The following is a 23,650-nucleotide window of genomic DNA, read 5'->3' as shown; positions in this document are numbered from 1 at the left end:
CTCTCTGTGTTAAACCTCGCTGTGTTAAACCTCGTTGTGTTAAACCTCTCTGTGTTAAACCTCGCTGTGTTAAACCTCGCTGTGTTAAACCTCGTTGTGTTAAACCTCTCTGTGTTAAACCTCTCTGTGTTAAACCTCGCTGTGTTAAAACTCGTTGTGTTAAACCTCGTTTGTGCTAAACCTCGCTGTGTTAAACCTCGCTGTGTTAAACCTCGCTGTGTTAAACCTCGTTTGTGTTAAACTTCGTTTGTGTTAAACCCCGTTGTGTTAAACCTCTCTGTGTTAAACCTCGTTTGTGTTAAACCCCGTTGTGTTAAACCTCTCTGTGTTAAACCTCGCTGTGTTAAACCACGTTGTGTTAAACCTCGTTTGTGTTAAACCTCGTTGTGTTAAACCTCGCTGTGTTAAACCTCGTTTGTGTTAAACCTCGTTGTGTTAAACCTCTCTGTGTTAAACCTCTCTGTGTTAAACCTCGTTTGTGTTAAACCTCGTTGTGTCAAACCTCGCTGTGTTAAAACTCGTTTGTGTTAAACCTCGCTGTGTTAAACCTCGCTGTGTTAAACCTCGCTGTGTTAAACCTCGTTGTGTTAAACCTCGTTGTGTTAAACCTCGCTGTGTTAAACCTTGTTGTGTTAAACCTCGTTGAGTTAAACCTCGTTGTGTTAAACCTCGCTGTGTTAAACCTCGTTTGTGTTAAACCTCGCTGTGTTAAACCTTGCTGTGTTAAACCTCGCTGTGTTAAACCTTGCTGTGTTAAACCTCATTGTGTTAAACCTCGCTGTGTTAAACCTTGTTGTGTTAAACCTTGTTGTGTTAAACCTCGGTGTGTTAAACCTCGCTGTGTTAAACCTCGCTGTGTTAAACCTCGCTGTGTTAAACCTTGTTGTGTTAAACTTTGTTGTGTTAAACCTCGTTGTGTTAAACCTAGTTGAGTTAAACCTCGTTGTGTTAAACCTCGTTGTGTTAAACCTCGCTGTGTTAAACCTTGTTGTGTTAAACCTCGTTGTGTTAAACCTCGTTGTGTTAAACCTCGTTGTGTTAAACCTCGCTGTGTTAAACCTTGTTGTGTTAAACCTTGTTGTGTTAAACCTCGTTGTGTTAAACCTTGTTGTGTTAAACCCCGCTGTGTTAAACTTCGCTGTGTTAAACTTTGTTGTGTTAAACCTCGCTGTGTTAAATCTCGCTGTGTTAAACCTCGTTGTGTTAAACCCCTTTGTGTTAAACCTCGCTGTGTTAAATCCTGTTGTGTTAAACCTCGCTGTGTTAAACCTTGTTGTGTTAAACCTCGCTGTGTTAAACCTCGTTGTGTTAAACCTTGTTGTGTTAAACTTTGCTGTGTTAAACCTTGTTGTGTTAAACCTCGCTGTGTTAAACCTCGCTGTGTTAAACCTCGCTGTGTTAAACCTCGTTGTGTTAAACCTCGCTGTGTTAAACCTCGTTGTGTTAAACCTCGTTGTGTTAAACCCCGTTGTGTTAAACCTCGTTGTGTTAAACCTCGTTGTGTTAAACCTCGTTGTGTTAAACCCCGTTGTGTTAAACCTCGTTGTGTTAAACCTCATTGTGTTAAACCTTGCTGTGTTAAACCTTGTTGAGTTAAACCTCGTTGTGTTAAACCTCGTTGAGTTAAACCCTGTTGTGTTAAACCTCGTTGAGTTAAACCCCGTTGTGTTAAACCTCGTTGAGTTAAACCCCGTTGTGTTAAACCTCGTTGAGTTAAACCCCGTTGTGTTAAACCTCGTTGAGTTAAACCCCGTTGTGTTAAACCTCGTTGAGTTAAACCCCGTTGTGTTGAACCTCGTTGAGTTAAACCTTGTTGTGTTAAACCTCGTTGAGTTAAACCCCGTTGTGTTAAACCTCGTTGTGTTAAACCTCGTTGTGTTGAATCTCGTTGAGTTAAACCCCGTTGTGTTAAACCTCGTTGAGTTAAACCCCGTTGTGTTAAACCTTGTTGTGTTAAACCTTGTTGTGTTAAACCTAGTTGTGTTAAACCTCGTTGAGTTAAACCCCGTTGTGTTAAATCTCGTTGAGTTAAACCTCGTTGAGTTAAACCTCGTTGTGTTAAACCTCGCTGTGTTAAACCTCGTTGTGTTAAACCTTGTTGTGTTAAACCTTGTTGTGTTAAACCTAGTTGTGTTAAACCTCGTTGAGTTAAACCCCGTTGTGTTAAACCTCGTTGAGTTAAACCTCGTTGAGTTAAACCTCGTTGAGTTAAACCTCGTTGTGTTAAACCTCGCTTTGTTAAACCTCGTTGTGTTAAACCTTGTTGTGTTAAACCTCGTTGTGTTAAACCTTGTTGTGTTAAACCTCGTTGTGTTAAACCTCGTTGAGTTAAACCCCGTTGTGTTAAACCTCGTTGAGTTAAACCCCGTTGAGTTAAACCCCGTTGTGTTAAACCTCGTTGAGTTAAACCTTGTTGTGTTAAACCTCGTTGAGTTAAACCTCGTTGAGTTAAACCCCGTTGTGTTAAACCTCGTTGAGTTAAACCCCGTTGAGTTAAACCCCGTTGTGTTAAACCTCGTTGAGTTAAACCCCGTTGTGTTAAACCTTGTTGTGGTAAACCCTGTTGTGTTAAACCTCGTTGAGTTAAACCCCGTTGTGTTAAACCTCGTTGAGTTAAACCCCGTTGAGTTAAACCCCGTTGTGTTAAACCTCGTTGAGTTAAACCCCGTTGTGTTAAACCTTGTTGTGGTAAACCCTGTTGTGTTAACCTTGTGTTCTGTTCGAATTCTGTGCACTCCCCTTATGGACCGGGTCAAATTGACCCTAATTGGATTCAATACAATTCCTCAAAAATCACACTATGAAAAACAACAAAGATTTAGATACAAACTGTAAACTTTTAATATCAACATTTGTCAAACATTACAAAAACATTATATCTGAAAATATGATTTATGAAAATGTTTTTAAAACATTTTTTAAAACAGTTTTGTTTTGACAAAATTGGAAAATAAATAGTATACTGATTTTTTTTTTGCATATATATATATATATATATATATTTTTTTTACATTTTATGCTTTGAACATCGTAACTGAACAAAAAAAATTGCTGTATAATGAAAATTTTTCATTTTCCTAAGTTAACTTTCCCTAGTTTCCTAAGACCTATTTTCCTAGTTTCATTATTCACTCACTGGGAAGTGAGAAACCAAACATAACAAAATCATACATCAAATAAATGTTTTTTATTTATTTTTTGGCTCTGTGAAGCTGCCTTTGAAAATCCTACATAAAAGTTTGGGTTAAAAGCTAGGTATTTTAGATATTTTGAATATTGAAATGAGAGCTTATTTTACTATCTGTGTCTGACAAAGATTTTCATCTGTAATTTGCAAATAATTCTGAACACTGTAATTTTAGCTTTTTCAAGTGTGTTTGGTTAGGGTTAGAGCACTTTTAGATCCACTTGCACGTTCGAACTGGAGTTGAAGTGCCCTTACATACAGAAAATAAATGTTTTTATTTTGTGTCTGTACAGTTGATTTTGAATGGCTGTCTATGAGGGTCAAATTGACCCGCGAACATCACAAACGTAACAGTAATTTTGTTTGTATATGTCAAAACACATCAGCATGTTGAAACTTTGCATGCATGTTCATCATGATAAATGAGAAAAAGTCACAAAATATCAAGAAAAAAAACAAAGGTTAACCAGTATTTCCAACAACTTGAAAATCGAAACGGGTCAAATTGACCCGCAACATAACACAAGGGTTAAACCTCGTTGAGTTAAACCCCGTTGTGTTAAACCTCGTTGAGTTAAACCCCGTTGAGTTAAACCCCGTTGTGTTAAACCTCGTTGTGTTAAACCTCGCTGTGTTAAACCTCGTTGTGTTAAACCTCGTTGAGTTAAACCCCGTTGTGTTAAACCTCGTTGTGTTAAACCTCGTTGAGTTAAACCCCGTTGTGTTAAACCTCGTTGAGTTAAACCCCGTTGAGTTAAACCCCGTTGTGTTAAACCTCGTTGTGTTAAACCTCGCTGTGTTAAACCTCGTTGTGTTAAACCTCGTTGAGTTAAACCCCGTTGTGTTAAACCTCGTTGTGTTAAACCTCGTTGAGTTAAACCTCGTTGTGTTAAACCTCGTTGAGTTAAACCTCGTTGTGTTAAACCTTGTTGTGTTAAACCTCGTTGTGTTAAACATCGTTGTGTTAAACCTCGCTGTGTTAAACCTCGTTGTGTTAAACCTCGTTGAGTTAAACCCCGTTGTGTTAAACCTTGTTGTGTTAAACCTCGTTGTGTTAAACCTCGTTGAGTTAAACCCCGTTGTGTTAAACCTCGTTGAGTTAAACCCCGTTGAGTTAAACCCCGTTGTGTTAAACCTCGTTGAGTTAAACCCCGTTGTGTTAAACCTTGTTGTGTTAAACCTCGTTGTGTTAAACCTTGTTGTGTTAAACCTTGTTGTGTTAAACCTCGTTGTGTTAAACCTCACTGTGTTAAACCCCGTTGTGTCAACCTCGATGATCTGTTACAGTCTGTCTAAAACAACTCTGACATCCGGGTCATTGAGCAAAGATCTGTTAAAGTTTGTAAGTAATGGAGTTGGATGTGTGTGAGTGTGTGTGTGTGTGTGCGTGTGTGTGTACAGCTCAGTCGGCTAAAATCAATGAGTGTTTTGATTGGTTGCAGCTCAGGGACGATGTCAGATTATTACCAATAAAGAGAATTAGATCAAATGATTTTTGACTTTGAAATTTATCTTTAATCCAATCAGAGATAAAGTCATCAGTGAAATTGCTGTTGATTAAGAAATGAGATATTTGGTGGCATTGGTCCTAAGTGCCTCTCTCGCTGCGAACGATCTGTTTTATTACTCAGTCAAACTTACTGATTTCATTTTCAAATGACTATTGAGTGAAAGTCTCGGTGGAGCGAGTCGACAGAACCATCAGTAATACCTTTCTGCACGAGTCCTGCGATGCATCCATCTTATGTGTTTTAAAAGTGTGTGTGTGTGTGTGTGTGTGTGTGTGTGTGTGTGTGATGGCTAGGTTTAGGGGTCGGGTTAGTGTGTGTGTGTGTGTGTGTGTGTGTGTGTGTGTGTGATGGCTAGGTTTAGGGGTCGGGTTATTGTGTGTGTGTGTGTGTGTGTGATGGCTAGGTTTAGGGGTCGGGTTAGTGTGTGTGTGTGTGTGTGTGTGTGTAAGATGGCTAGGTTTAGGGGTCGGGATAGTGTGTTTGTGTGTGTGTGTGTGTGTGTGTGTGTGTGTGGGATGGCTAGGTTTAGGGGTCTGGTTAGTGTGTGTGTGTGTGTGTGTGTGAGCGAGAGAGTGTAATTTTGGCAAAACTTTACAATAAGGTTTAATTTGTTAACATTACTGAACTAACACGAACATGAACAAACTGTATGTTTTTAACAAACATTAACAAAGATTAATAAATGGTTTAAAATATATTGTTCATTGTTAGTTCATTTTAGCTAATGCATTAACTAATTCGAGATATTCTTGTAAAGATGCATTGGGACGTGTTTTTTCCTCCCTTGCAAATCTGTATTATTCTGCACAATTGGTTGTATTTTACTGTTTGTTTGTCCCTGCGACCCACGGCTGATCTGCGGCGCATCTAAACACACACACTTCTCTGGACTTCTTCATTCCCAGAGTGATTTAGCCGTTTCCACCAGCACATCGGTTCCGTGCAGCGTTCCTGTGGCGGTTCTGCGTTCCTGTGGCGGTTCTGCGTTCCTGTGGCGGTTCAGCTTTCCTGTGGCGGTTCTGCGTTCCTGTGGCGGTTCTGCTTTCCTGTTGGGGTTCTGCTTTCCTGTTGCGGTTCTGCGTTCCTGTGGCGGTTCTGCGTTCCTGTGGCGGTTCTGCTTTCCTGTGGCGGTTCTGCTTTCCTGTTGCGGTTCTGCTTTCCTGTTGCGGTTCTGCGTTCCTGTGGCGGTTCTGCTTTCCTGTGGCGGTTCTGCTTTCCTGTTGCGGTTCTGCTTTCCTGTTGCGGTTCTGCTTTCCTGTTGCGGTTCTGCGTTCCTGTGGCGGTTCTGCTTTCCTGTGGCGGTTCTGCTTTCCTGTTGCGGTTCTGCGTTCCTGTGGAGGTTCTGCGCTCTGTGGCGGTTCAGCTTTCCTGTTGCGGTTCTGCGTTCCTGTGGCGGTTCTGCGCTCTGTGGCGGTTCAGCTTTCCTGTTGCGGTTCTGCTTTCCTGTGGTGGTTCTGCGTTCCTGTGGCGGTTCTGCTTTCCTGTGGCGGTTCTGCTTTCCTGTTGCGGTTCTGCGTTCCTGTGGAGGTTCTGCGCTCTGTGGCGGTTCAGCTTTCCTGTTGCGGTTCTGCGTTCCTGTGGCGGTTCTGCGCTCTGTGGCGGTTCTGCGTTCCTGTGGCGGTTCTGCGCTCTGTGGCGGTTCTGCGTTCCTGTGGTTCTGCGTTCCTGTGGCGGTTCTGCGTTCCTGTGGAGGTTCTGCGTTCCAGTGGCGGTTCTGCGCTCTGTGGTGGTTCTGCGTTCCTGTGGCGGTTCTGCGCTCTGTGGCGGTTCAGCTTTTCTGTGGCGGTTCTGCGTTCCTGTGGCGGTTCTGCGCTCTGTGGTGGTTCAGCTTTTCTGTGGCGGTTCTGCGTTCCTGTGGCGGTTCTGCGCTCTGTGGTGGTTCTGCGTTCCTGTGGCGGTTCTGCGCTCTGTGGCGGTTCTGCGTTCCTGTGGAGGTTCTGTGCTCTGTGGCGGTTCAGCTTTCCTGTGGCGGTTCTGCGTTCCTGTGGCGGGTTCTGGACTCTGTGGCGGTTCTGCGCTCTGTGGCGGTTCAGCTTTTCTGTGGCGGTTCAGCTTTTCTGTGGCGGTTCTGCGTTCCTGTGGCGGTTCTGCGCTCTGTGGCGGTTCTGCGTTCCTGTGGAGGTTCTGCGCTCTGTGGCGGTTCAGCTTTCCTGTGGCGGTTCTGCGTTCCTGTGGCGGGTTCTGGACTCTGTGGCGGTTCTGCGCTCTGTGGCGGTTCTGCGTTCCTGTGGCGGTTCAGCTTTCCTGTGGCGGTTCTGCGTTCCTGTGGAGGTTCAGCTTTCCTGTGCAGGTTCAGCTTTCCTGTGGCGGTTCTGCGTTCCTGTGGCGGTTCAGCTTTCCTGTGGCGGTTCTGCGTTCCTGTGGCGGTTCAGCTTTCCTGTGGAGGTTCAGCTTTCCTGTGGCGGTTCAGCTTTTCTGTGGCGGTTCTGCGTTCCTATGGTGGTTCTGCGCTCTGTGGCGGTTCAGCTTTCCTGTGGAGGTTCAGCTTTCCTGTGGCGGTTCTGCGTTCCTGTGGCGGTTCTGCGTTCCTGTGGCGGTTCAGCTTTTCTGTGGCGGTTCTGCGTTCCTATGGTGGTTCTGCGCTCTGTGGCGGTTCAGCTTTCCTGTGGAGGTTCAGCTTTCCTGTGGCGGTTCTGCGTTCCTGTGGCGGTTCTGCGTTCCTGTGGCGGTTCAGCTTTTCTGTGGCGGTTCTGCGTTCCTATGGTGGTTCTGCGCTCTGTGGCGGTTCAGCTTTCCTGTGGAGGTTCAGCTTTCCTGTGGCGGTTCTGCGTTCCTGTTGCGGTTCAGCATTCCTGTGGCGGCTCAGCTTTTCTGTGGCGGTTCTGCGCTCCTATGGTGGTTCTGCGCTCTGTGGCGGTTCAGCTTTTCTGTGGCGGTTCAGCTTTTCTGTGGCGGTTCAGCTTTTCTGTGGCTGTTCTGCGTTCCTGTGGCGGTTCTGCGCTCTGTTGCGGTTCAGCATTCCTGTGGCGGTTCAGCTTTTCTGTGGAGGTTCTGCGTTCCTATGGTGGTTCTGGGTTCCTGTGGCGGTTCTGCGTTCGTGTGGTGGTTCTGTTTTCCTGTGGCGGTTCTGCGTTCCTCTGGCGGTTTTGGACTCTGTGGCGGTTTTGCGCTCTGTGGCGGTTCTGCGCTCTGTGGCGGTTCTGCACTCTGTGGCGGTTCTGCACTCTGTGGCGGTTCTGCGCTCTGTGGCGGTTCTGCGTTCCTGTGGTAGTTCTGTTTTCCTGTGGCGGTTCTGCGTTCCTGTGGCGGTTTTGGACTCTGTGGCGGTTTTGCGCTCTGTGGCGGTTCTGCGTTCCTGTGGCGGTTCTGGACTCTGTGGCGGTTCTGCACTCTGTGGCGGTTCTGCTTTTCTGTGGCGGTTCTGCGTTCCTATGGTGGTTCTGGGTTCCTGTGGCGGTTCTGCGTTCCTGTGGTGGTTCTGTTTTCCTGTGGCGGTTCTGCGTTCCTGTGGCGGTTTTGGACTCTGTGGCGGTTTTGCGCTCTGTGGCGGTTCTGCGCTCTGTGGCGGTTCTGCACTCTGTGGCGGTTCTGCACTCTGTGGCGGTTCTGCGCTCTGTGGCGGTTCTGCGTTCCTGTGGTGGTTCTGTTTTCCTGTGGCGGTTCTGCGTTCCTGTGGCGGTTTTGGACTCAGTGGCGGTTTTGCGCTCTGTGGCGGTTCTGCGTTCCTGTGGCGGTTCTGGACTCTGTGGCGGTTCTGCACTCTGTGGCGGTTCTGCTTTTCTGTGGCGGTTCTGCGTTCCTATGGTGGTTCTGGGTTCCTGTGGCGGTTCTGCGTTCCTGTGGTGGTTCTGTTTTTCTGTGGCGGTTCTGCGTTCCTGTGGCGGTTTTGGACTCTGTGGTGGTTTTGCGCTCTGTGGCGGTTCTGCGTTCCTGTGGCGGGTTCTGGACTCTGTGGCGGTTCTGCACTCTGTGGCGGTTCTGCGCTCTGTGGCGTTTCTGCGTTCCTGTGGCGGTTCTGCGTTCCTGTGGCGGTTCAGCACTCTGTGGCGGTTCTGCGTTCCTGTGGCGGTTCTGCGTTCCTTTGGCGGTTCTGCACTCTGTGGCGGTTCTGCACTCTGTGGCGGTTCTGCGTTCCTGTGGCGGTTCTGCACTCTGTGGCGGTTCTGCGTTCCTGTGGCGGTTCAGCTTTCCTGTGGCGGTTCTGCGTTCCTGTGGCGGTTCTGCGTTCCTGTGGCGGTTGTGCGTTCCTGTGGCGGTTCTGCGTTCCTGTGGCGGTTCAGCTTTCCTGTGGCGGTTCTGCGCTCTGTAGCGGTTCTGCGTTCCTGTGGCGGTTCTGCGTTCCTGTGGCGGTTCTGCGTTCCTGCGGCGGTTCTGCGTTCCTGTGGCGGTTTTGCATTCCTGTGGCGGTTCTGCGCTCCTGTGGCGGTTCTGCGTTCCTGTGGCGGTTCTGCGTTCCTGTGGCGGTTCTGCGTTCCTGTGGCGGTTCTGTACTCTGTGGCGGTTCTGCGTTCCAGTGGCGGTTCTGTGTTCCTGTGGCGGTTCTGCGCTCCTGTGGTGGTTCTGCGTTCCTGTGGCGGTTCTGCGTTCCTGTGGCGGTTCTGCGTTCCTGTGGTGGTTCTGCGTTCCTGTGGCGGTTCTGCGTTCCTGTGGTGGTTCTGCGTTCCTGTGGCGGTTCTGCGTTCCTGTGGCGGTTCTGCGTTCCTGTGGCGGTTCTGCGTTCCTGTGGTGGTTCTGCGTTCCTGTGGGGGTTCTGCTTTCCTGTGGCGGTTCTGCGCTCCTGTGGCGGTTCTGCGGTCCTCTGGCGGTTCTGCGTTCCTGTGGCGGTTCTGCGTTCCTGTGGCGGTTCTGCGTTCCTGTGGCGGTTCCGCGCTCTGTGGCGGTTCTGCGTTCCTGTGGCGGTTCTGCGTTCCTGTGGCGGTTCTGCGTTCCTGTGGCGGTTCTGCGTTCCTGTGGCGGTTCTGCGTTCCTGTGGCGGTTCTGCGTTCCTGTGGCGGTTCTGCGTTCCTGTGGCGGTTCTGCGCTCCTGTGGCGGTTCTGCACTCTGCTTCAGTGTGTTCTGTGTTTGTGTTCTGTGTTTAGATTGGAGATCTTCATTTGCATGTCTTCGCTTCTGCGTGGTTTGTTAAGGAACTGAAAGAAGTGAGCATTCTCTCCTCAAACACACTAATTAGAGTTGGACAGACTTGTGTGACTCGGCCGGGACGTAAACCTTGGACACGTTTTGATCGTTTCTGCCGTTTCATCAGAAACCTCTCTAATTAAGCACAACTTATAGACGTCTTTTTTAAGTGCGTGAGGCGGCGTGATGAGCGAAGGGTCGGACTCCTCGAGTGGAAACTCTGTTTGTGGAAAGTGTCATTTTAACCTTCTGGAATAAAATAATTGGGAGGAGGAGCAGAAAAGTTTGCTTTTGTGGCCTTTCGCACCCACTCATCTCTGGCTTAAACGCTTCCTCGGCGAACATGTTTGATGATGAGCTGAAGTCATTACCTGGTGTGGACGCTCAGAGAGGCTTTCATCGGATATCTCCAAGGCATAATTATAAATACCACCCTTCTTTTGTCATTGCTCACCTAGAGCGACGGAAATCTGGTGCATGTTATAACGCTGACAATTCTTCTGACAGGATCATTTTATTTAGCGGAATATCTCTTCATTCACGGATGGTCCAGGTCGCTCTCACTCATCATTATATGTTCGGTCTAAAACGCTAAAACTGTTCTCATGTTTCACCGCAGGACAGCAGATGCGAGTGAATCTTCTGTCATCTGTGCAGGACTGTGATATGAAGAGTGTGTGAAGTTACATATTTCAGCAACAGTGTGAAAGTGAACCGCACATAACAGGCACAATACCGCTATAAACACGAATATCTATTGGTACAATATGCGTCACATGACTAAACTTACATCATCGCTTTTAAATACCTGCGGTTTGACAGTCCACACCACAACACGAAACTGCGTTTTCAAATGTATCCACTCTGGAGAGCGTTTTCATTAATATAAAACGGAGAGAAAAAGATGTGTTTTCAGACGAAACCGTATTAGAGTGGACAAGGCCTTTGTTACGACCTGTTGTGGACCGTGTTTGATGGTGATCCGGTGTGGACGCTCAGAGAGGCTTTCGCCGGATATCTCCAGGGCATAATTATAAATACAGCCCTCGTTGTGCCACTGCTCACCTAGAGCTGCTGAAATCTGTTAAAAAGCCTCGACCGTCTCTCTTTGAGCTTTATCTGAATCACAGCGGTGAGTACACTGACGCGCGGCGCACGCCACGACGACCTCCTCGTTCTCCGAGATGCTCCGGGAAAGGCTATTCTCCGCCGCTCAGCATGAGCCCAGTAAACATTACAATCCATCAGAGAGAACGAGAGGGAGAAAAAAAGGGTTTGTTTTCACACTTAAAGGAGAGTGTTCTTAACTTAATCACCACCTTGTTTCGCTACATTTGCATATATTTGCATATTAATTGGACTACAGATTAAAATTGGTTTTGTAATTTTAATTAAGTGTCCACAAAGGTATATGATTAGAACTGTTTAAAATACAGGCTGACAGAGCGAGCAGGAGCCCGTCCTCTTCCGTGGAGGTGGATTACTTTCAGGGAATGCCTGTTTTATGATAGTTATTTTTAATCTTTACTAGATTATGCAGCTAAAGTGGCTGGGTGGGGGGAGAGGGAGGAGCGCACGGCTATCAAAATCATTCTCATTTTTCAGCGCTCATTTGCTGTTCTGTTGATTTGCCGTACTCGACAAAAGTCCTTTGTACCATTTCCTGATTGCAAATTAAGAGGCCAGGCTCTAAATATAAAGAACAGAATTTTGATTTAGTGCATAAGTAACCAAATTATGCAAATGTGTTTATAAGTGCAGTAAAGCATTGAGGAATAAACAGCCGCGCTGTCCTTGCCGGTTTACCTTGAGAACCCTTCTTCTCTTAAAGAACCCTTGGAATCAAAATGTGACGTTTGGGCAGTTTAGTTCATGTTGGCTAGCTTTGAGCTCGTCTGTGTGGTTAGTGAACTCTGGCATAAATCTAGTGTACTACATATATGCATGTAAATTGTACAATCTTTATCTTCCTGGAAAAGGAGCCAAAAGTCCCCTAGCTAACACGGGACAAGGTTCTCTCAAAGTTACAGTATGACCAAAGGTAATGGAGTTATCTGGTTCTTAATAATGTCCTCAAAACATTAGCACTGAAACATTATTTATACATCGTTCTTGGAGCGTTTTCCCTGAAATGTTTCAGTTGGATGTTCCTCTAACGTTTTTTAAATGTAACGTTCAGAGAACATTCAAAAGTAACGTTCCATAATGTTTGACGAATGAAACAATGGAACATTTCCTTAACATTTGAATAACCAAGAAAAAAAGACTTTTAACCCTCTACTGCACGCATTATTATGCAATCATGGAAAAAAATTGTACAGTGTTTTTTTATATATAAAATAGACTCAAACTAACATTTCTTTTTCTTTTTTTTTTTTTTTTTTTTTTTTTGGGAGGGGTACTTTTGGGTACGTTGCCATATGGCAACATTGTGCGACAATGGAACAGCCTGATGCGTTTTCTCCCAAAATGATATGAAATTCATAGATGATTACAGACCTGTCTTTTAGAAATGAAATTGTTTTTATTATTTAAAATGTTTTCAAGAGCTTTGTGTACAAAATATGAAACTAATTTTCAAAGTATTATTTCAACAATATTTACAAAACATCTGACGCAAACTCATAAGAACTGTTCAAGTGAAACTACTCAATGTGAAACGATTTTTTCAACAACATTTACAAAACATCTGACGCAAACTCATAAGAACTGTTCAAGTGAAACTACTCGATGTGAAACGGCTTAAAGCAGTTGTTCTCTCCGTTAAAGGTGGGGTATGTGATTTTCTTTTTTGACCATTTTTTCAAAATCACTTGAAATCCTATTCCTAACCCACTTACAGCCACTGAGTTAGAAGCACTGACATGAAAATTAAAAAATGTAATCATCTGTGGAACGGGCAGGACTCGAAAAACTCCAGCCAATCATTTCCAAGACCACCTAGAATCATTGGACAGTAAGTGCGTCAATCAAACGGTCGTACCATACCCCCCTCCCCCCATGCCCCTCTTCGAATGGGTGGAGTCAGGGCCAGCGTTGGAGGAAAGAAGGTAGGACCTTTTGAGTTGTGTATTTTCAAAATCTGCCGGCCGTTTTGCAAATCACATACCCCACCTTTAAGGCAGAGGTGCACCTTGCACTTAGAGCAAACCCCTCTGACGATGCCCTTGCAGCCAGGATTCTGGCACCTTCCTTTTGGTGCACCCATCTCTGGCCAGTGATCAAAGCGGTCAAGACGGATATATATTTTACTTTTATACTTTACTTTTACTTTACTTTATAAATATATACAAATATATATAAATATATGAGTATAATACAACCATCCAACTATATCAGTGCATCCATACATTGTCATTCATACAAAGCTTCTCTGCATTAGCATGGGCGAAATATTGTTCCATTACCGCACAATGTTGCCATATGGCAACATACCTATTTTATTAAATAAAAAGGTAATATAAGTATCAAAACAATGTGACAATGATTGAAAAAAGATTAGAACTTATCCCAGATGCTTGATGTATTTTTTTATTCCGAAGAAATATGAAAAAAATGAGGAAAATCTTCACATATACACGAGCACTTTTTCAGCAGCTGGAGTCATCAAAAGTGTGTGAAAAGAATGACGTTGCAAGGGTGTGTGTAGTGTCGTGATGTCATCAAAGCATATCATTGGTTACCACCGGGTTCTATTATGAATTTAAGATCAATCAGAGCTCATGTTTATTTTCAAATTTCAAGAAATGTCCAAAGAAAGGGTATGTTGCCATATGGCAACACTGTGCAGTAGAGGGTTAAAACCTTTAAAAAAATGGATGCGTAAACACTCAGATAACATTCAGAAGTAAAGTTTTTATAACTTTTGATAATGAGAACACTTGAAAAAAAATTCTTAAAATCTGTTCATTGTTATAAAAACATCTGCTTAATGAATACATGAATGCTTAACTGACAATATAACAAGCAAACATCTACACAGTATAAGGTATATTTTAAACATTAGAACAGATTTTTTTAACCCTTGTGTTATGTTGCGGGTCAATTTGACCCGTTTCGATTTTCAAGTTGTTGGAAATACTGGTTAACCTTTGTTTTTTTTCTTGATATTTTGTGACTTTTTCTCATTTATCATGATGAACATGCATGCAAAGTTTCAACATGCTGATGTGTTTTGACATATACAAACAAAATTACTGTTACGTTCGTGATGTTCGCGGGTCAATTTGACCCTCATAGACAGCCATTCAAAATCAACTGTACAGACACAAAATAAAAACATTTATTTTCTGTATGTAAGGGCACTTCAACTCCAGTTCGAACGTGCAAGTGGATCTAAAAGTGCTCTAACCCTAACCAAACACACTTGAAAAAGCTAAAATTACAGTGTTCAGAATTATTTGCAAATTACAGATGAAAATCTTTGTCAGACACAGATAGTAAAATAAGCTCTCATTTCAATATTCAAAATATCTATATACCTAGCTTTTAACCAAAACTTTTGTGTAGGATTTTCAAAGGCAGCTTCACAGAGCCAAAAAATAAATAAAAAACATTTATTTGATGTATGTTTTTGTTATGTTTGGTTTCTCACTTCCCAGTGAGTGAATAATGAAACTAGGAAAATAGGTCTTAGGAAACTAGGGAAAGTTAACTTAGGAAAATGAAAAATTTTCATTATACAGGATTTTTTTTTGTTCAGTTACGATGTTCAAAGCATAAAATGTAAAAAAAAAAAAAAAAAAAGTAAAAAAAAAAAATATATGCAAAAAAAATCAGTATACTGTTTATTTTTCAATTTTGTCAAAACAAAACTGTTTTAAAAAATGTTTTAAAAACATTTTCATTAATCATATTTTCAGATATAATGTTTTTGTAATGTTTGACAAATGTTGATATTAAAAGTTTACAGTTTGTATCTAAATCTTTGTTGTTTTTCATAGTGTGATTTTTGAGGAATTGCATTGAATCCAATTAGGGTCAATTTGACCCGGTCCATAAGGGGTGTACACAGAAATCGAACAGAACACAAGGGTTAAGTTGTTGCAATGCATTCTGGAATGGCTTTCTCCATGAAGGAAGAATGAAATCAGCCTAAAGATGAAACCTTGAAGGCACTTTTAAGAACAACCTTCAGGTTTACAGTGACATGAATGTCCACTTAAAAGGCAGCCTATATAGTCAGCTCACTGGGCTCTGGAACAGACACACAGTTTCAGTGTTTGCTGTTGTTGAGACACACAATGGAAGACGCTCTTCTCAACCATCGGATCTGTTTATTAGAGTCAAGATTGTCTTTTCATAAACAACAATATAGACTTTTACATTATGGATTCACAGATGTGTTGATCAAAATATCAGAATAGTCATCAGTCCATCAACATGAAATAAATGTCATTCACAAGCTGATCGAAACATAACAAGAAGAAACACAGGACAGCACTCGATTCCATCCGATGAGTATTTATTTTATTGTAAACACTAGAGTTTGGTGAAAGATTATGAAGTATAATGTGCACTGAATGATCATGCACTGAGACACGATTCAGCCGTTACTACGACTGGAAAAGCTGAATCTGCTCTTCGCCGGCTCCGGGGTCACTGAGCCTTTCTGATGCAATTACACTAAAGTCAGACAATCACGCAGGAGAGTTTGGATGAAATACAATATTACTGTAGCATTGCTTTGGTGTGGTCAGGGAAGTTTTGGGAAAGACATTTGGAAACATTTTTCTCATAAAACACTTAGCTATTTAAGCGATAGGATTGAGTTTCTGAGTTTCTAAATCACTGTCCGTCCGTCAGTCCATCTCTCTCTGATGGATTCTTCAGACGGTCTTCTGGGAAGTGCTTAAAGAAACTTGTGTGTTTAATATTTCTCTCTGGCTTCTTCAAATTGCATCTTCTTGAATTACTAAGCTGTCCTAATAGGTCCAACCTGTGCACACCATACTGTGAAGTTACACGCAACTCCTTACGTTCATCTCTTCAAATGTGGTTTCTCCTGCTACTGCTTCCCTTTCTCTTTCTCTTTCTCTTTCTCTTTCTCTTTCTCTTTCTCTTTCTCTTTCTCTTCTCCCTAATTGACCCAATCTGAGGATGTCAGAATCACTGTTTCTCTGAGTATTTCTGTCTCATTAAAAACCTTTCTCTGCAACTGATGCAATGCAAGGGCTGAAATTTCTTCATTGAATCTGTCTAAAATCACTCTGTGAGAGGAACTATGAAGCAAAACTTTTTGCTCTCTGTATTTCTTTACGGGTTACTGATGTTTTACCTTAGTTAACATTAGTTAACAACACAAACTAAGAATGAAAGATATGGTTACACTTTATTTCGATGGTCCATTATAGTCATTCTACTCACTGTTAAACCTTGCTGTAAAAAACGGCCAAATTCTGAGAGAAACATACCATTATCCATTAAAACAGTAATATACCGTAGAAAATAATGTATTCTGGTTAATATCTGTCATTTACGAGAAAGTGGCTGTAAGAGTATACTGTAAATTAACAGCACTCAAAGTCGACACTGTTCCAAATCACACCCTATACCCTCATTCCCTATTCCCTACACTAGTTCACTAATATATTCCACTTGAAGGAGTGAATGAAAACAAGTGAGTGAATAGAAACACTGATGAACACCTGCTGTTAACAAGCAGAATCACTGAAGGACAGAGAAACAAGAACATAAAAAAGAGGAACTACAACTGATTTACAGCCACACTGAGTTTGAAACCAGTGTACAAACCAGTTGATTTCATACATGTACTGAAGTTCTTGTTGAGAATTATCAGAGGTTTAGATGTTTTATTGGAAACAATAACGTTTGTAGTCACCATTATGATGATCAGTGTTTGCTTTAGTTGGGCTCTTGACCCTTGACTTTATAACAGTTTCTCTTTGGCTACTGTAACAGTAAGTTTATTAAGCACATTTTTGATGGCAAGAAAAAGCCACGAGGAAGTTGATGCAGTTGCAAAGTTACTTATAGTCAGTAGAACTATTGTCTGATGGAGAGCATCTAAATAAAGACTTAGCAGATGTTAAGCACAGTCTACTAATACTTTAATGAATTAACATACTGCCCTTACTGTACGGTGCAGTTTAATAACACATGGAGAGGAAAGAAAGTCTTTTTGCTGTAGATTTTTCCCATGTTCCCTGCATGACTGATTCTCCTCCTGAATGTCAGAGATGAGACTGTAAAACATCTTCTACAGACTCACCCTCCCTGTAGCGATTAACCTGAAACCGAGAGAGAGAGAGAGAGAGAGAGAGAGAGAGAGAGAGAGAGAGATAGAGAGATAGAGAGAGAGAGAGAGACTAAGCTGACAGCAGAAAGACAGACATAAGGCCATTGTGTGTGTCTGTATAGGTGGCAGGTGATGGATATTTCTCCACTTTATGCTGAGCTATTATCATAAATAAAACGCTCTATAAGCACAACCTTTTGCTCGCTAATGGAATTTGTCAACATGAAAGAGTCGTATTGTTCCCGCGGCTTCTCCGTTCAGCAGTCCAGTGCCAAATCCTTCGCCCGTCTCCTGCCAGCGTTTGCCTTAACACCAGGAGCTCAGGGAATCGCACGCCATAATGAAATTACCTCGGCGCAAACAAATAAGGTCAGAGACTCAAGGAGACGCGATTCTGCTAATTAAACGGCGGGTTCGTCTGCGCATCTGCAACAACGGCACATTAGCGCTGGCAGAGACGAGGATCCCAGCAATCATTTTATGGATAAGTCACTTTTTATTGGTGATTTAAATGCAGGGGTGTCCAGTCCTAAACAACTCCCAACCCAATCAAACACACCTGAACAAGCTGATCAAGATCCTGCTAGCAGACTGAAGATGAACTCTGCAGAAGTTATTCAAGTTATTAAACATTGTTATTACAGAGAATACCTGAAAGTATCACGGTTCCACAAATATGGAAAGCGTGGAAATATCTGATTCATATTATCCTTTTAATTAATGTTTCACCTTCTCTTTGCCCCTTAGAATTTATTAATATTTAAACAAATATATCATATTTAATATACACATTTATATAAAAAAAATTACATTCATGTAAAATTAATGAATAAAATATAATAATATTTAAATAGATATATTTCATGTACAATATTTAATGTACATATTTGCATTGAAATAGTATGTTTAATATACTGTGTGTGTGACGGCAGAAGTTCAGAACGAGTCCTTTAGCAGTTCAGCTTCACACATTTTGAGCTGGATGTTGCATAGTAAGTTTGGTTTCTGAAAAAATAAAGAAACACTTACTCCCCTGATGTGATTCTTCTAAACGTGTGATCTATATAACACACTTCCAGCCGTTTGTTCTGTGAATTTCACGTGTTTTATGGGAGGTAATTGTTTTAATGTGAATCTCATGCCTGGAGCCTCTCCGTCCCAAACTGCAGTTTAACCGCAACCTTATCAGACACAATTAGCTTTACCTTTACATTTCTTTCTGCCGCTCTTCTGCATGTCATTACTTCGACTGCCGTGGCCGCTCTTTTATAATTATTGACCATGACTTATTGTAATTAGTTTATTGGTGCTGAATAGGTGGACTAGCGCCCGAGGCAGTTCTGCTTTCCCAGGATTCCCTGCCGTCGTTATCAGCACCTGCGCGATCAAACCGTGACAGCGCCTGTTGACAGAATAAATGCTTTGTCAGCAGAAGTACTTTGTTTTTTTCTGGTTATTGTGTTATTACACGGCTGACATTCAACCAGAAGACACAGTCCCGCAGCGAGGGGTATCAATAACCCTGACAGACGTCTGTGAAGCCCAGCTCTGTGCCGTGATAACCGCCTCGCAGGGAGACATCATATTTCAGCGCAGAACTCGACATCCACGTGAACTCCAGAGGCTTTCGGGCCCAGTAATGAAACATCAGTCTTCCGGCTTTTATCCGTCCAGAAGTTCAGACTCGGTCATTATTTACTCGCGTTCCAAACCCGAATATCTGTGGATCTACAACAGGAGTCATAGCTGCTATCTGCCATATGTTTGAGCAAAAGACCTGCATTTACAGAGCATCCGGAAACCATTCACAGCGCTCCACCTTTTACACATTGCATTTATTAGGGGTTCAAGCACAAAGTGCTGAAACCCTATTGTAATTGTAAAGATTTGTAAAACTGACCCTGCAGACCAAACCGTGAGTGCTGGAGACTTGAAACCTGGCCAGATGGTAGGCCTCAATTTGGGGAGAACCTATCAGAGTATGAGCCCGATTGGCCCATAGGTGGCGCTACAGCAACCAAAAGTACTAAATTGCTCATAACTCCTAGACCGCTTGACTTAGAATCAAATTTCAATTTAGGCAGCAAAACTTTTCTGCTTTGTCGAATTTTGTCCCAAACCTACTTTTGCGAACTAGTCCCTGTTTTTTTCGCCCGATCGGAACCAGACCAGTCTAGGACAATTCGCTGGACTCTGAACTTCACGAGAATTGATGAGCATATGCGGCATAACATGCCGAAGAAGCATGCAAAGTTTCATAGAGATTGGACCATAGGTGGCGCCATAACTGTCAAAAAGGTCTCATTCTTATGAGGGGGTCAAGCACAAAGTGCTGAAACCCTATTGTAATTGTAAGGACTTGTAAAACTGGCCAGATGGCCTCAATAAATCCTAAACGAAAACTGCGAACTTCACAAAAACTGGTGGGCACTGGGCATATGTGAGATAACACAGTAATCAAGCATGCAAAATTTTATGGAGATCAGACCATAGGTGGCGCTATAACTATCAAAAAGCTTTGAAAATCATATATTTCCTATGGTAAATTGCCTGTATTGGCTGTAAATGGTCTTTTCCATCTATAATGTCAGAGGTTAAATGCTTGCTAAATAAAACTTAATGTCTAAAGGCCTTAAATGCTTGAACCCCGCTAAATGCTGCTTGCAGCTTTAATTATATTAAAATCTGCTCTGACATGCACTGTTAACTGTGGGACCTTATACAGACAGGTGTGTGCCTTACCAAACCATGTCTAATCAGCTGAACTCACACAGGGGGACTCCAGTAGCAGAAGCATCTCGAGGACGACCCGGGAACCGGAGCTCTTCAGCTCAACTCTGAGTGTCATGGCAAACGATGGGAATACTAATGCACTTGGGATTTTCTCGTCATTTGCAAAGATTTCAAACAAACTTACTATATTTCACGTTGTCATTATGGGGTATTGTTTGTAACATTTTGAGGAAAAGAATCAATTGAATCCATTTTGGAATAAGGCTGTAACATAACAACATGTGGACAAAGTGAAGCGCTGTGAATATATTCTGGATGCACTGTAAGTTGGGTTCAGTCACGGATAATCATGTGAACTACTTTCTTTTAGGTGTTTTTTGGCTGTAATTGTATCTGTCCTGTTTTTAGATGAATTGTAAGGAGTGTGTAACCCATGGAAATGATTGCATTATGTACAGTATGTTAGGCTGAATCATGGCAAAGCAAGGGGGTTTTACCTGAGTTTGCAGTGCGAGTCGAATAAAATGCACAGACCTGAGGACATTTCCAGGACTCTTTTCATATATAATAAATATATCTCATACGTGGATGTGTGTGTGAACGCTCAGGTCTGTGTTTGCACTCAGCACTGAAGAGCTTTGGATCAGAGCGAGTTTCTCCTCAAACTCTGACACTAATAACACATAAACGGCTCCGAGACCATCATCTTATGGGATAAGTGTGTGTGTGTGTGTGTGTGGTTTTAAGAGTTATTGAGTGCAGAGCTTTTCGTTGACTCTTAAAAATAAAGATTGATTCAGCAAAGAAGCTGTTCTTATCCAGAACCTTCTTTCACTGAACGAGGTTCTGGAGTTGCTTTTGCTTCTCTGGAGAGAAAGTCCTGGTTTGAGGTGTGTGTGCTTTAAGTCACCACATCATAGTTGATTTTCTACCAACAAAGAGAATAGAAAGTTAATCGCAGAACTTAATTTCCATGTTCAAAAAAAGATTTAAGTGCCCCTATTATGCTTTTTTGAATATTCCCTTTCACCCAGTGTTTAAAGCTGTTTGTGAATGTAAAATGACTGCAAAGTTTCAAAGATCAAATTCTCCTAAAAGAAAGAAGTGATTCTGAAGTGAAACGAGTGGTCAGTAACTGTTTTCTGAGACTGAGACGGTAAAACCCTCGCCATCGTTACTGTTCGTATCACTGTGATCAAGAGCTGAGATTCAGATATGATAATGAGCGTTTGCTTTCTGACCAATCAGAGCAGAGCAGCTCTCAGAGGGGCGGGGCTTAGAGAGACTGAATCTTCAGATGAACTGTTTCAGACACTGAGAGAAATGAGGTAATGTGAAATGTATATTATAATAAGAAAATTAAAGAAGCCTTTAAAATACCATAATAAGGGCAGTATAAAAAGTGCAACATCTGTGATCTGCGGATGATTATTAATTTCAGTTCTTCCATCAGTTTGTAAAAACGAACAAAGTAATTCACTTAATATAAAGGAGCAAGACATTCTGGAAGGTTTAGCAGGAATGTGCAATATTTTTTAATGATGTACATTATTTGAACAGTAAAATAATACCTTGTATCTGTTAAAGGGGGAGGAACTCCTGGTTATGTGTTATAGATAATTCTGTGAGTCTGATGCATGTAAAGTGTTTTTGTTTGATAGTTGCATCACATCCCTTTCTGGTGTGCTTGTATCATGTGCAATGCACTACTAGTCTGTGATTTTCCGACGGTGATTTTATGACATATTTCTATCAAGTCTCTGAAGATTTTTAGCATGGTAATGGATGTGGCAATGTTGATGTGTCTGGTCTTGTTGGAAATGATCTGTGAGTACAGGAACTTGCTACTTGCTACAGAAAGCTCATTGGCTGTAGATTCGACATGAACCAATCAGATTGTGCCAAGTAGTTAACACTGTGAATATCGTAAGGACAGAAGGGCAGCATAATGACAGAACTAGGTATATATATATATATATAATACTATGGCATCAGACTCTAAAACGTATTTGTGTTCTATCTTAAACCTTTATTTTTAAGAGTGTACAGCTCTAAACTCTGGGATCTGTTTGTTTCTATATCCGAGATGGAAAACATTAGGATAATATTCAGATCAGTTTATGAGAGGAACGGTCAGAGATCAATGTGTGAACTGTTTTGTTAATGAATATGGGTTAGAAGCTCAAAAAATCAAAGAAATCCATTTTTATTTCACAAGCCTGTCCAAATTCATGCCAAATTGCGTCATAAAATATATAACCTTGAAATAAGTACGTAAGCTGTACGATCCCCCGAACAGGCGCGTCAGATATATGGGCATTCCAGGTATCCATAAAAGGGGAATATTCAAATGAGGGAACATTAGAATATTAAATCTTGATTTATTTATGCGAGTGCCATTAGGGGTTATCATCTGGATCAGCAAACAATTTTTCAGGGCTTGATATTTTTATGTAGTAGCAGACACATTTAGCACCCAAAACATCCTGGCCGATTTCCACCCATAAAAATGGCAGCCAATATTACAAAGCAAATCCCTTCTGGGAAAATACCTGCGCGATGCCTGCATATAAATGATGTGGCATTGTACCTCTCTCGCTCTCTCTCACCTTATTACCGAATTACGGAGCGCTGCGAGAGAGGGGTGAGGGGGAAAGGTGATGATGGATTCCCTGTGGATGACACGGGAAAGCATTATGAAGCCCCCGTTTGTCAGGCCAACATTAAGGGCTAATTTTGAAAATCTAGCGTGCAGTCAATTTCCCCCGGCCCGAGGGCGAGAGGTGCGCTGACAGGAGGGCTAATTTCACCCTCCTTATTTACCTCTATGCATCATCTCTGAGCGCTCGCTGACACCCGACGCCCGCTTTAAAAATGACACCACTGCCACCACACGCCCGGATATTAACCACGACATGTGTGTGTGTGTGTGTGTGCATCGAGAAGAAAAAGGTAAACCTGGCAAATCTATCATTTTAATAACAGCAAGCAAGGTTAATGTGGTTTACCTTCCACAGGGGGTGTATAAAGGGCCGTGATCTAGCAGCCGAAACACACAGATGTGGTTTTAAACACACGCGCTGCCCTGCGACACACTCGGCTGCTCTGATGGCTGTTTGTTGTGTAGCACGCAGCAGAAAAATCAAAGTCTTAATGCTATTGTGTGCCCGTAACCATCTGTCAAAGCCACACGGAGATGAGAGCGAGATTACCCAGAATAAACAGGAACGCCGGAGCGTCGGTGAGACCCCGGGGCGGAAAGACAAGACGGAGGAGAAGCGGCGAGGGAGAGAGCGGATTCATGGAGGGACATCGTGATTCAGGGGCCGTCGTGTTCGTAACGCCACCCATATAACACACAGACACCATGATGATGATGATGATGATGATGATGATGATGCTGCCCGTATCTTCACGGGTAGGAACTCTTCCCACAGAAGCGTCCGCTGGATCCCGAGGCGTCGAGAGCGGATCCTGAGGTGGCGAATGCAGTGATTCACCGTGACGTCTCTGGAAGTGCTGGAGATTTCCCCTTTAAAGCCGCAGTCAGAGAGAGAGTCAGTCAGCAAACACACACTCTCTCAAAGCACTGCAGAAACTCCTCACACACTCGTCTCTAACTGCCCGGATCCCATGAGCCGCTTCTAGAGGTCATTCAAACACTCTAATGAAATCACAGAGCCGTCATAAACCTGGATGTTCGGTGTTTAGCGCTCAGTCATCAGAAGTCGAACCTCGAGCTGAGAGACCAAACGCCTGCATTCTCTCTCTTATTATGTTGTTTTGTTTGTTTCCAGCACGAATATCTAAACATCCTTATATCACGACACATTCACTGGAGAAGGAGAATTATGTTAAGTCTTGTTTTCTGAAAAATATAGTGGTAACACTTTACAATAATG

The 23,650-nt window shown here is 42.8% G+C and overlaps 1 protein-coding gene across 1 annotated transcript; it reads right to left on the bottom strand.

Moving 5' to 3' along the window:
- Nucleotides 1-282: 282 nt before the first annotated feature.
- LOC130081145 (glutamine-rich protein 2-like) lies at nt 283-4,928 on the bottom strand. Its single transcript, XM_056246105.1, has 4 exons — nt 4,899-4,928; nt 2,395-2,560; nt 1,165-1,434; nt 283-338 (listed from the first exon to the last, which is right to left on the bottom strand). Exons 1-4 carry the CDS (start codon nt 4,926-4,928, stop codon nt 283-285), a joined length of 522 nt encoding a protein of 173 aa, XP_056102080.1.
- Nucleotides 4,929-23,650: the final 18,722 nt, after the last annotated feature.

This window comes from Rhinichthys klamathensis, unplaced genomic scaffold (assembly GCF_029890125.1).
Source record: "Rhinichthys klamathensis goyatoka isolate OS25496 unplaced genomic scaffold, OSU_Roscu_1.1 h1tg000036l_1, whole genome shotgun sequence".
Classification (NCBI taxonomy): Eukaryota; Metazoa; Chordata; class Actinopteri; order Cypriniformes; family Leuciscidae; genus Rhinichthys; species Rhinichthys klamathensis.
Note: the sequence above shows the minus strand (reverse complement) of the source record. Positions and strands in the feature narration are given on the sequence as shown.

Excerpts from the sequence above, each read along its gene's own strand:
- LOC130081145 (XM_056246105.1), bottom strand. The coding sequence starts at position 4,928 with ATGGATGCATCGCAGGACTCGTGCAGAAAG. Across the intron at positions 1,435-2,394 it reads ACAAGGTTTAACTCAACGAG|GTTTAACACAGCGAGGTTTA; the intron begins GTTTAACACAAC and ends TAACACAACGAG. Across the intron at positions 339-1,164 it reads GCGAGATTTAACACAGCGAG|CGAGGTTTAACACAGAGAGG; the intron begins GTTTAACACAAC and ends GGTTTAACACAG.